Source organism: Zingiber officinale, chromosome 5A (assembly GCF_018446385.1).
Source record: "Zingiber officinale cultivar Zhangliang chromosome 5A, Zo_v1.1, whole genome shotgun sequence".
Lineage (NCBI taxonomy): Eukaryota > Viridiplantae > Streptophyta > Magnoliopsida > Zingiberales > Zingiberaceae > Zingiber > Zingiber officinale.
The window spans coordinates 120,080,059-120,092,540 of NC_055994.1; the positions used below are offsets into that span (position 1 = coordinate 120,080,059).

The window sequence follows — 12,482 nt, forward strand, 5'->3', positions numbered from 1 at the left end:
AATTTACAATAATCTTAATTCGAGCCTAGCCCGAACCAAAATCCAAATTGTAATTACAATCATATTAAATAAACCATAACCTTGACTTAACCCTAATTCAACTTAAACAATTTGATTATTATTTTTGTGCAACTAACCAAAAATTTATAAAAGTCTTGGAGAAATATCTATGCAGGAAGGATTCAATACAACCTGTCCTCCTCTCTTCGATGGCAATAACTTTGTTTATTGAAAGCGAAGGATGAAGTACTATCTCATGAATGAGATAGAAAATTGACTAATCATTAAGGTACGCTTCGAGCTACTTACAAATCCAAACATCGAGATAGTTGATTTCAATCACTAGACAAACGGTAACACCAAAAGAAACGCCCAACCCAATGCTAGGGCTACAACTGTATTGCAATGTGGTCTAATTCAAGAACAACTGGTCAAGGTTGGACCATTTAACAATGCTAACAACTCTGGAAGAAGCTTATTGAGCTGCACGACGGCTTAGTTGACTCACAAACAGAAAAGAAAGACTTGCTTCTAAGTCAACTTCAAATAATTCAAATGAAGGAAGGTAAGTCAGTCAGCTACACAATAAGTTCAAGAAAATCTTGAACAAAATCCAAACTATTGGTGAACAAGTCAATAATCATACTTGATCAAGTACACACTAACTAATGATTACTTTGTGAGCATCTATGATTGATGTTTACAAAGTGACTAAAGACCTTTCAATTATCAAATTCGATGGGTTTTTTTTCTATAATTTTGAATTTCATGAGCAAACTAAACTTGATCGGAAAGAGAAGAATATGACTTTGATTGCATGTAAAACCAAGTCAAGACCCAAACCTAAGGAAGAAACTGAGTTTGAATACGAGTCCGGACCCTCAACTGATGAAGATGATCTATTTTCAAAAGTTGCTCATTTAGTCAAAAGAATGATCCGAAGGAAGAAATTTTCTTGGATGTTCATAAAGGACATGTCGAAGAAGGATCTTACAAATGACCAATATTCTTCGAATGTAATAAGAAGGGACATTTCAAATCGGGATATCCACTTCTAAAGGGAAAAGACCCTGACAAGAACAAGAAGAAGAAAAAGAAAAAGAAAAACTCTAAACGTAACGTGGGACAAGTCTTTTTCAAAATCTGAGTCGGATTCTAATAAGTCATCTTGTTGGCTTTGGTGGCAATCGAGGAGGCATCAAAGTTCGAGTCTATGTAAGATTACAACTCTGCCTCAAGTCAAATTAGTGACTCAGATGAGACCACTAATAAGGTAACAAATCCTATTACAGAAAAATTGTATGCTACAATTTTTACTTGAATAGAACATTTATAACATATTTGTTATATGCTGATTTATTCTTATATAGCAGTTTTAAGTATACATATAGATTTCAATCTAAAATTTTGAAAATGTTTGATTTGTGTTACCATATTGCAAAAATTATATGTTTTTATGATTAACATACTTGTCAAAAAAAAAAAAAAAAAAGGGAAATACACCTTATAGATACTAACTACTAAGTTTTTAAAGAAATTTCAATTTAGTATCATTTTTTTAAAAAATATGATGCATTTCTTTCATAAGTTTTTCCCACAATAAATTCTAGTTGATTAACTGTCCCTATAAAACTTCATGGTTTTCTTAAGATTTATGAAATTTTCAATAATTTTTTTAAATTAGATTGTTGTGCATTAAAGGAGTAGATTGAAATTGAGTTCGAGTTCAACTAATTATTTTGATGCAGTTGACAAAAGATCTACGTTACTTCTTAACTTGTGATTTTGATGGTCATGACATCATATGGTCAGACGATCATGAAATCATATGTCCTTGTATCCCTTTATCGATCAAACGGTCATGACATCCTTGAGATGTGTGCAACATTTTTGAGATATGATTTGGTCTGTCTAATCGATGAGCAAAACAGAGGAGATATATGATTTCGGAATAGAGGATCCGAACTCGATAATTAAAGATTTTTTTTCCTCATAGGTGAAAATAAATTATATAGTATCTTACTTAAACTGTGTAAATTTTGTATATTATACGAAATAAAACTGCATTAAAATCAATTATATGTGTCATCTCTAATAAAGGAGACTTCGTATGTGTTTATCCCATAGTTAAAATCAACAGAAGAAAATAAATTTATTCATACAAAAGTAAGAATAATCAGACAAAAATATTATGAAAGCAAAAAATAGCATGACTGTTATTGGAGGAGACAAAATAGCGAACATCTCCATGCCCCAAAAGCCCAAGCTTCTTCTTGAAATTGATCATCAATCCGAGCCGAGAGATTCAAGTTTTGTCTTTAAAGTCACACAATCATTGAGCTTGTGAAATCAATCCCTGTACAGATACAAACAGTAAGATTATACAATTCTACCTATTGCATAAAAATGCTAAATCATTTTCGAATGTTCATTTCTTTCCCATTGACAGAGTAGATAATAAATAATTTGATACGAAAATACATATCAGAAATGGGTATTACCTAAAATAAGGGGTGAGGGAATCTTTAGTGCTCTCATCATCCCAATCCAAGTTGTCCCACCAAGTTCGATCACCTTCAATCTCTTTTAATCTGCTTTTCAATATTTCAACCCCAAATGGTAATTTTTGGAGCCTTGGGCAATCGTGCACACGCATATATTCCAAGTAGGAAAAACAGAGCGGTTGGTGTGCAATGCGATGCAGCTTTTTCATGTGACACAAAGTCAGCATCTTGATGCCAAAATTAGAATTGGAGTTCTCAATATTACTTATTAGTTCCTCCATTTCCCAACAATCTGATATGTCTAGAAGATTAAGGCATGGGAGCTGGAGAACCCAAGAAACATTTTTCAACTTGTAACAACAATTGATGTATAGGTCGCGGAGGTTGTCGAACCCAATACCATTCAACCAACTTTTTTCAAGTTCTTCTATTCTATCAAAAATGAGAGTCTTCAAACATCTGAAACTCGATTCACAGTCCACGCTTGCATTCATCATTAATTTGTCTCCCCGGACATTTGCAATAGTTAGACACTCGAGGTTGTCACTTAATCTGTGACTCCATTGTAACATCTGGAATTCTGAACTTAATCCGCTCATAGTGAGGTTCCATACGGAAACATTTGGTAACACGTTCAGACTTTCGAGGTTAGCTGCATAAATGGCAATTCCCAGACTTAATTGGTGGCGTCCTTTGAAACGTACCAACTCATCCCACCATTGCTCACACACAGGAAACTGTTGTGTTATGTCCAACCACTTGAGCATTGGTAAATTGGAAATTACCCCATTGGGTACCGTCTTAAAATATGTATCCCTTAGAAGCAAGTACTTCAATTTGCCGAGGCAACCAAACTCGAGCGGCAGACTTCTAATATCAGTATAGGACAGGTTTAAATATTGAAGTTCAGTTAAGCTACCAATCTCCGTTGGAAGCTCCTTTATATCACAGTTGGAGAGATCCAAGTATGTTAAATGAGGCATGCTTGCGGACAAACTCGGAGGAATCGTTGTCAGGTGATTGTATTGGAGAATCAATATGGAAAGTTCTGAAAAAGTTGAAGCTTTGTACTCTGGTAAAGATAGAATGCGATTCTTCATGAATGATGCTCGCTCTGCCTCCTGCCATTCCTCTTGTCTAGGCAAATTATGCAAACCAATTCCTGCTTTTACAATCCATTTCCTTTCGTTCCCCTTTAACTCAGAGACCATCAATAGCGCCATGTCTCGGATGATATCATGCATCTTCACATGATCAGCCTCGTAATAATTATGTGGTCTAGAGGAGCGCTCTAGCAAGGATGCAGCCATGAGAGTTTCCAAATAGGAGCATCCTTTGGCAAAAGCTTCATTGATTACATTAAATTCACAGATTATGCCACAACCTATCCAACATGGTATCAACTCCTTAAATTTGTGGATCTCATAATCCTCAGGCCACAAAGCGCAACACAAAAGGCATTCTTTTATCGAGTCATTTTCTAAACTGTCGTAGCTCAGCTTGAAGGCTTTATACATTACAATTGAATCTTCAGGAAGACATACGGTTGTCCATTCATGTTCATCCCTTATTTGATGGAGAGCCTCCTTCCAAACTTCCCAAGACTTTTTCCCTGACATGGCCCGGGCGACGGTGATAAGAGCGAGCGGAAGACCTGCACATTCTTTAGCAAGGTCTTGAGCACAGGAATTGATTCCTCTATCTGAGCTGAGAACATCCTCGTCGCTATTCTCCTTAAAGAGTTGCCATGCTTGATTTGGATCCAGGCATTTGACTTTGATCTTCTTTTCTGCTTTCATTCGCCCACACAATGTCTCACTGCGGGTTGTGAACACGACGGCTTTGCGCGGCTGCTGCTGTTGCTGCCCCTGTTGCTGCTGCTGCTGGCCTTGCTTAGTAGCTGAGTGTGCCATCCCCAACAGTTGAAGATCCAGATGTTCCCAAATGTCATCCAGAAGCAACAAACAGTTCCGGTTCTTCAAGTACTTAAACAGCTTGTCACCACAAGTTGGTTCGTCGTCACTCTTCTGCAGTGTGTTCAGTTCTAGACTCTTAGCGATATCCATTTGAAGCTTTTTCAATTGGCAGTCTTTGGAGGCCACAACCCAAATGACAAGATCAAATAATCTATGATTAGAATAGTATCTCTGGATGCTCTTCAACATGGTGGTCTTGCCGACACCACCCATTCCGTAGATGCCTATGATGTCTTTTCCACCATCGATGTAGCCCACAGTCTCCTTCACATACGACTCGATCCCAACAGGCGGTCGGTGTGACATGGAAAGCATCACGGTGGGTTCTGGAAGCGCAACTGTGGCAATCGGATCCAGTGCGCCAGCTCGGCTCATCAATTCATTAGCCTCGCCGAGCTTCTTCGCCACTTTTCGGATGATGGAGCAGCAGTTTGATGACTCTCTGATAAGGATCTGATCTCCTGCTAGTTGTGTTTGACTCGACGTGCTGCCAGTTTGATTAAAGCAATTGCAATTGAAGCAACCTAACGAAACAAAGCAGGAGACGGAAACAACAACTTATATTCTCTCTCTTTCTTAGAGAAAGAACAGCAGCAGTAGCTTGTAAAAGAGAATTGTTCAATATGTCTGGATTTTATCAAGACTTAATATTTCAATAAAGATAATATAATATTAGAAATATTGTGGTAATATTTATTAAAAGACATATATAAATTTTTAAATTTATCAAAAATGTATGTTATTTTAGTATTGATCAAAGAACTTGTATTTTTAAATATATTTTATATTTTACTCATATGATAAATCTGATTTTTTTTTTTCTCTGTCATTTTTCACTATCTTCTCTATTGTCTCTCTCTTATGCATGTAATCAATCTTATTTTTCCCCTCTTTTATTCTTTTTTCTTTTTTTTTTACATGTGTGCATGTATAACGTAACATAGATCTGGTATACAAATCATATCACACCCACGACGTTTAGAATTTAGTTAATTTTTTGATAATATTTTAATACATTTTGAAAAGTCGAAATCATCAATAAATATCATATTTGAACTCTTTACAACCAGTAGAAATCGATAGAACTGATCGATTATTTATTTTGGCTTCCAAGGAGGTGTAAAATTGTAATAATGAAGAATTGACAAAAATTCTCATGCATGTGCTGATATGATTCATATCAAGCTCAATATGGAGGTTTTTTTACTAATTCTTTCTTATTATATTTTAACATCGTATAGAAGTTAAAATAAATAATGGATAGTATATTTAACTCTTTGCAACATCATAAATCCACTAGAATTGAAATGGGCGCAATCGAAACTTTTATACAAAGGATTTTTTTTTGTGACTAGAATTGTAGTTTGTGTGAATTATGTTTTTAGTCATATCTGAAATCACTGATGTAGGTGGTAAATATGAATTAAATTGTTACTGATATTGGTTTTTTTTTTAAAAAAAATATTTTTATTGAGCAGCATCATATTTTGGCTTCTGGTAGGTCTTAAAATTTAATCAAGAAGAATCGACAAAAATTCTCATGCGTGAGCCTAATATCAATCATATCAGGCTTAACGTAGGCTTGATATGATTCATTTCAAACCCAACATAAGAGGATTTTTACCGATTATTTCTTATTATATCTTAAAATCTTCTAGAAGTCAAAATAAATAATAGATAGTATATTTGAACTTCTTGCAATATCAAAATGTACATGAACTGAAACACATGCAATCAAAGTTCTCTATGTCCATCAGTGGATTTCGGTCAAAACCCACTAATGAACTTTGAGAGCTCCAATTACAACTATTCAGTTCTTATGGATTTTTAAGATTGTAAGTAGTTCAAATATACTATCCATTATTTATTTTGGCTACTCGGATGAGTTAAAATATAATAAGAAAAAAATCAATAAAAACCTCTATGTTGAGCATGATATGAAGCACAAGATAGGCATGATATAAAATAAAGTATATAGGTATATAGTATATATTAGGGTTCAATTTAACTAATCTAATTAATTTAATTTAACTGATCTAAGCCAACTAATTAATTTAATTAAAATAATATAATAATTAGATTAATTAAATAGAATTAATTAGATTATTTAAATTAGTTAGTTTACTTCAATTAATTAGATTAGTTAGGTTAATTCATTTAATTAGATAGGCTAAATGCTAAGTTTAATTTGGTTAATTAGAATAATTGAATTAGATTAATAAAAATAGTTAGATTGATTAGGTTAATTAGATTAGTTATGTTAAGTCGGTTAATTAGATTAATTATATTAAATTAATTAGGTTATTTAAGGTAATTATATGGATTAGATTAGTTAGTCTAATTCGATTAATTAGATTAAATAAATTGAATTAATTAGATTAGTTAGCCTAATTTGAATAATTAAATTAATTAGATTAATTTCAAATTAATGAGTTAAATTAGATTAGTTAGATTATTAAGATTAATTAAATTGAATTAATTAGAAACTTATATTAATTAGGGTAGTTTAGTGAATTAGGTTAATTAGATTAGTTAGATTATTTAATTTAATTAATTAAATTGAAATAACCCTTCAATATCATAATTCCATTAATCCCCTTAACACCATAATAACCTAAATCGTCATGCGTGGGCCTGATATGAATCATATCAGACTCAACGTGAAAGTTTTTTTGCCGATTATATTTTATTATATTTTAACAAAAGTCAAAATAAATAATAGATGGATGTTTGAACTCTTTGCAACATCAGAAATCTATAAGAACTGAAATGAGCACAATCAGAGTTCTCTAGGTCCATCAGTGAATTTTGACCAAAATCCACTAATGGACCTATAGAGTTCTGATTGCTCTTATTTCAGTTATTGCAGATTTCTGATGTTGCAAGGAGTTCAAATATACTATCCATTATTTATTTTAACTTTAGAATGTATTAAAATATAATAAGAAGGAATTAACAAAAATCCGCATACATTGGGCTTGATATGAATCATATCAAGCCAACATGAGTCTGATATGATTCCATATCAGGCCTACATTAGGCCTGATATGATTCCATATCAGGCTTATATTGGGTCTGATATGATTCATATCAGGCTCATGCATTGAGATTTATCGATTCTTCCTGATTAAATTTTAAGACCTTTTAGAAGCCAAAATATGATGATGCTCAATAAAAATATTTTTTAAAAAAAAAATCAAATATCAATAACAATTCAATTCGTATTTACCACCTATATGATGTGATTTCAGATCAGACTAAAGACATAATTTACACAGACTATATCTCCAGTCACAAAAAAATCCTTTGTATAAAAGTTAGATATACCTATCAGCACCTTTGCAAAAAAGAAAAAATTTTCCACTTGCATCACGCACAATTACAGACATTATCTTCCTTTTGTTGTTGAATTCCAACAGATTGAAAATCTTGAACTTTCTTTGTCAGAATAAAATATTAAGTCGTTAAGATCTTCATAAAAAAGAAAACTTGTGGATTAAAACATACAAACTGAATTGTTACCTCTCAATAAGATATTCAAAAAATGAATATTTCTCCCTAATGAATATACTAGATTGAGTCCTCTTACAAAACTCAAAGCTAAATTCTATGGCTGCAACAAGAAATGCAGCTTCATCTGGTGATTCTGCTTCATAAGTAAAGCTACCAATTTTCTCATCTAGTTCAGGAATTGCACTGTGACACAATGCAAGGATCCTGAAGAACAAAAGAATGGTATCAGCTGTTGGTTCCTTTGCCCAATATCCATGCATAAGCATGTCATCTTCTAAACTAAAACCTTTAATTGTAGGTTTTCTTGGATTACCACTTTTAAAATTTATTAGGGCCACGTTGGGTCTGATATGAAATTATATCAGGCTCAACATGGGCCTGATATGAATTATATCATATGAGGATTTTTCCTATTTTTTTATTATATTTTAACATATATTAGAAGTTAAAATAAATAATAGATATCATATTTGAACTCTTTGCAGCATTAGAAATTCATAGAAACTGAAATGAACGCAATCGGAACTCTCTAGGTCCATTAATGAGTTTTGACCAAAATCCACTTATGGGCCTAAAAAGCTCTGATTACACTCATTTCAGTTCTTGTGGATTTTTGATTTTGTAAGGAGTTCAAATATACTATCCATTATTTATTTTGACTTCCATAAGGTGTTAAAATATAATAAGAAAGAATCAGTAGAAAAACCTCTACATTGGGTCTGATATGATTCATATCAGGCCCACGCATGAGGATTTTTGTCGATTGATTATTATTACAATTTTACACCTCCTTACAAGCCAAAATAAATAATCGATCAATTTCTGTCGATTTATGGGGTTGTAAAGAGTTTAAATATGCTATTTATTGATTATTTCGACTTCTCCAAATGTATTAAAATATTATCAAAAAAATCAACTAAACTCTAAACATCGTGAGCCTGATATGATTTGTATATCATGCCTATGTTATGCATGCACACGTGCAAAAAAAATAGAGGAAAGAGAAGAGAGGAGAGAAAAAAAAGATTTGTTGCATGCATAGGAGAGAGGAAATATAAGAGAGAGTGAGAAACGATAGAGAAAAGAAAAAAGTTAGATTTGCCAGAAGGATAAAATGAAAAATGCATTCAAAAATATGCGTTCTTTGGTAAATATCATAGTAGCATGCACCTTTTAATAAATTTAGAAATCTACATATGCCCTTTGATAAATTGTCAGAAATCTTGGTTAGATAAAATAGGTGCGGATGCCCAAACATCAGAATGAATTATTTCAAATGGAAAATTAAAAACATCATCGAATGAGAAGAAAGGTAACTTATGACTTTTAAATTCCATGCAGACCCTACATGAATGAGATGGAGAGAAAGTAAGGAAGTAGGTAAATTATACGTATTGATGATTGATTGAACAATATGAAGAAAAGGATGACCAAGTCGAGCATGCTAAACTGGTTTATTTATGCGTTCACCAACAAAAGCTTTGATTAAAGAACTTTGAAGATAACGTCATTTTTTATTTTCCTATAAAATATAATAATATTCGTTCCTCTATCTTTTATAAGATAATGATTATACTAAAACTTAAAAATGATATTGTTATTAAGACAAAATTGACTTGTAAAGAGTAAATTTTTAATAATAGACGGAATATGAAAGACATTGCACATGTGAAAAGTACGATTGAATAAGTGAATATATGTGTTTTTAAGATTAGCAATTTGTAAACCTAAATCATTATCTACTTGAACCTTATCTAAGCCATAATATGACATTGCATCTCTAAAGATATTATAATCTGATGTGACATGCTGAGTTGTTTCAGTGTCAATGTATCATTCAGTAAATGAACACTTTGGGGTTTACCATGAATAGGCATAGATGGGAGGACTTTAGGATGGACTTATAAAGCAGTTAGTTGTCTTGAAGCTATAGAATCACCAATGAAATTTGAGTCAAATCGTTTACAATATTGAATACTAATATGTCTGATTCTGAGATAAATTTAACATTTGATCCGAGTATATGACTAATCAAATCTTCTGGAGTATTGATTTTCAATATATCCAATGATATGATAGATTTGATATTATTCTAACTTTATCTTTGATCATGATGTGATTATTTGACATAGTAAAATAAATATAAAAAAATGTGAAAATGAGTGTGAATAATGAAAGAGATTATTTTTGAGATGGAATTGAAAAAGAGGAACTCTTCCTTCAGTAAAAACATAGCAAAAGGAGATACGGTGGTCAGGAAAAAGTCAAGGGGAAAAAATTCAGGTGGAATTGATAAAATTTGTCAGGAATAGGAATAGGAATAGACAAGCGACGATTAACAAACCATGGCAGGAATATGAATAGAGAAGAGAAAAAGTCAAGGGGAAAAACAAATAGCGTGAGAAAAGGAAAGCATGGGCAATTAACGAACCAAGATCCGATGGCCTTAGCTAGCTTCGACGGCTGATCAGACAAAGCAATTGTTAGACAATAATAATTTATTGTCGGAAATTTATGGGTATTAGTTGAATTTAAACTATACGGAATTAAATTCAACTTACAGTCAAAATGACCTGAACGGATAATCTTAGGCTGCCAGCAGAGGCTGGTTTCTGTAATGTGCAGAGCTGAAGACCAGGTTTGCAGAGCGGAAGACTGAGTCTGCAGAGCAGCAGACCAGAGCGGAAGACCAAGACAGGTCTGCAGAGCAGCAGCCAAAGTGGTAGGGCAGGTCTGCAAACCAGAGCAGCAAACAGATCTGCAGAGCGGAAGGGCAGAGCAGCAGACCAGCGCTGCAGTGCAGAAGACCAGAGTGGCAGACCAAAGCAGCAGAGCGACAGACCAGAACAGCAGGTATGCAGAAAGAAAGACACTTGTAGAACTAAAGTCTCATTCAAAATAAAACTTCTTCTCTTCCAACTCTTCTCCATTCACACTTATTCAATAGCAATAGCCAGCTGGGGAGAGACAAAGGTGACGGACGAGCGGCGATCGCGCTGTTGTGTGCAGGTAGAGGTGCAGCGGCTACAGGCGCAGCTGTCACGCACGTGGAAAGGAGAACGGTGCTGATGTCGCCGTTTTCTACTGCAAAGCCGAGAGGCGACCTCGGTTGTATCCAGAGACAGCAAAGGATACTAGAGTAGCAGCTGAAGGTTCTTCCGGCTCTGAACCAGTTTACGTACGCAGATTTTGGACAGGAACCTCACGATAAATCTTTAAATTGGTTTTGAAGTATAGACATGAAGATCGAGCTGCAAAGAAGGAATGGCTTCTGAAGAGGGCACAAGCTTATCGAATAGAACAAGGAGGAGCAGCTTAAAGGAAAAGAAGAAGAGAAGGAAATCAAGGGGTGGTGGTGTTTAGGTGAGGCAGGGTGAAGATGAAAAACAAGGCTCTGATACCATGTGAAAATCTGGGAAGATATATAATGAAGAAAAGTGTTCGGCAAATAATTAAAAACATTGTAAAATCACTGATTAAGGTATAGGTGGTATAATTTATAGCATATTTATAAGACAAATTATTACATCCTTGATTTGATCTGTTTTTGCTTGTATGAATTAAAAAGGTATGGGAGAATACTCACTCATGCTTTGGAAATCCTGGTTGATATCAGCCACTTGGCCTTCCAATTCCTCCACCTCCCGTAGCCACTGGTCCACTTCGTTAGTCGAAATCTTCCCCTCACGCTCCGCCTCGCCGATCTGGTTCTTGATGTCGTCCCGTTTGCCTTTCAATCTTGCCATTTCCTTTTCCAATTTCTTGATGCCAGATTTTGGCCTGCCCAATTGCAGTGATGCCCACAGCCCGCTCAGGCAACTGTTGGCGTCTACGTTGAGATTTAGTTTGATGAACGCCATGGATGAGGAGAAGTTCTAACTTGCCAAATAACAATATGGATAAGAGTTAAGCAGAGAGGGAGATGTATATAATATAACAATAACAAGAGATTTATTTCTTGCAAGGAGCAAGAAATAATAATTAATATCGGGCAGAGAAGACTACTGTCCATTATGTTTGTTTGTGGGCGTAAAGATGAAAGACAACTCTCAACTGCTACTTTGAATAATGTTACGTCGGCAGCAATAGTTGGTTGCATTTGTATATTTATCCAATGGTTTGTTTGTTTGTAAAGAGAATTTAAAAAATAATTTATATGAAACTTCTTTTTTATTATTATTATTTTTGCAAAGAAAAAGTAGTTTCATTTCATTGTTTGATTCATAAAGAGGAGCTGTGGACTGTAATAGGAGATGATTCAATTTATTCTCACTCAATCACCAATCAACTTAGTTGGTTCCTCTTTGTCCAGTTTGATCTATGAAGGTAAAGTTATGGTAATTGATACGGTGCATGATCGTGGGGTCAATGAGAAGATGAGGTCAGAAGTCAAACTTATATGACTATCAAAAATCAAATATACGTGACATTCAAAAGTCAAGTACACATGACGATTAGAAGTCAAACTTATGTGACAATCATAAGTATA

General features: G+C 34.0%; 1 protein-coding gene across 2 annotated transcripts; it reads right to left on the reverse strand.

Annotated features, from left to right (window-relative positions):
* Nucleotides 1-2,092: 2,092 nt before the first annotated feature.
* On the reverse strand, nt 2,093-12,028 carry LOC121981496 (probable disease resistance protein At1g61190). Of its 2 annotated transcripts, none has more exons than XM_042534054.1 (3): nt 11,580-12,028; nt 2,502-5,004; nt 2,093-2,356 (listed from the first exon to the last, which is right to left on the reverse strand). In XM_042534054.1, the coding sequence occupies exons 1-3, from the start codon at nt 11,851-11,853 to the stop codon at nt 2,350-2,352; spliced, it is 2,784 nt and encodes a 927-aa protein (XP_042389988.1). In that variant the 5' UTR covers nt 11,854-12,028; the 3' UTR covers nt 2,093-2,349. The 2 variants fall into 2 exon arrangements, with proteins under 2 accessions (XP_042389988.1, XP_042389989.1); XM_042534055.1 differs by having other exon boundaries at nt 2,094-2,356; nt 2,502-4,967; nt 11,580-11,718.
* Between the last annotated feature and the right edge of the window lie 454 nt (nt 12,029-12,482).

Coding starts and splice junctions, on each gene's coding strand:
- LOC121981496 (XM_042534054.1), bottom strand. CDS start 11,853: ATGGCGTTCATCAAACTAAATCTCAACGTAGACGCCAACAGTTGCCTG. Junction 5,005..11,579: donor CCAGGATTTCCAAAGCATGA/GTGAGTATTCTC, acceptor TTGTTTCGTTAG/GTTGCTTCAATTGCAATTGC.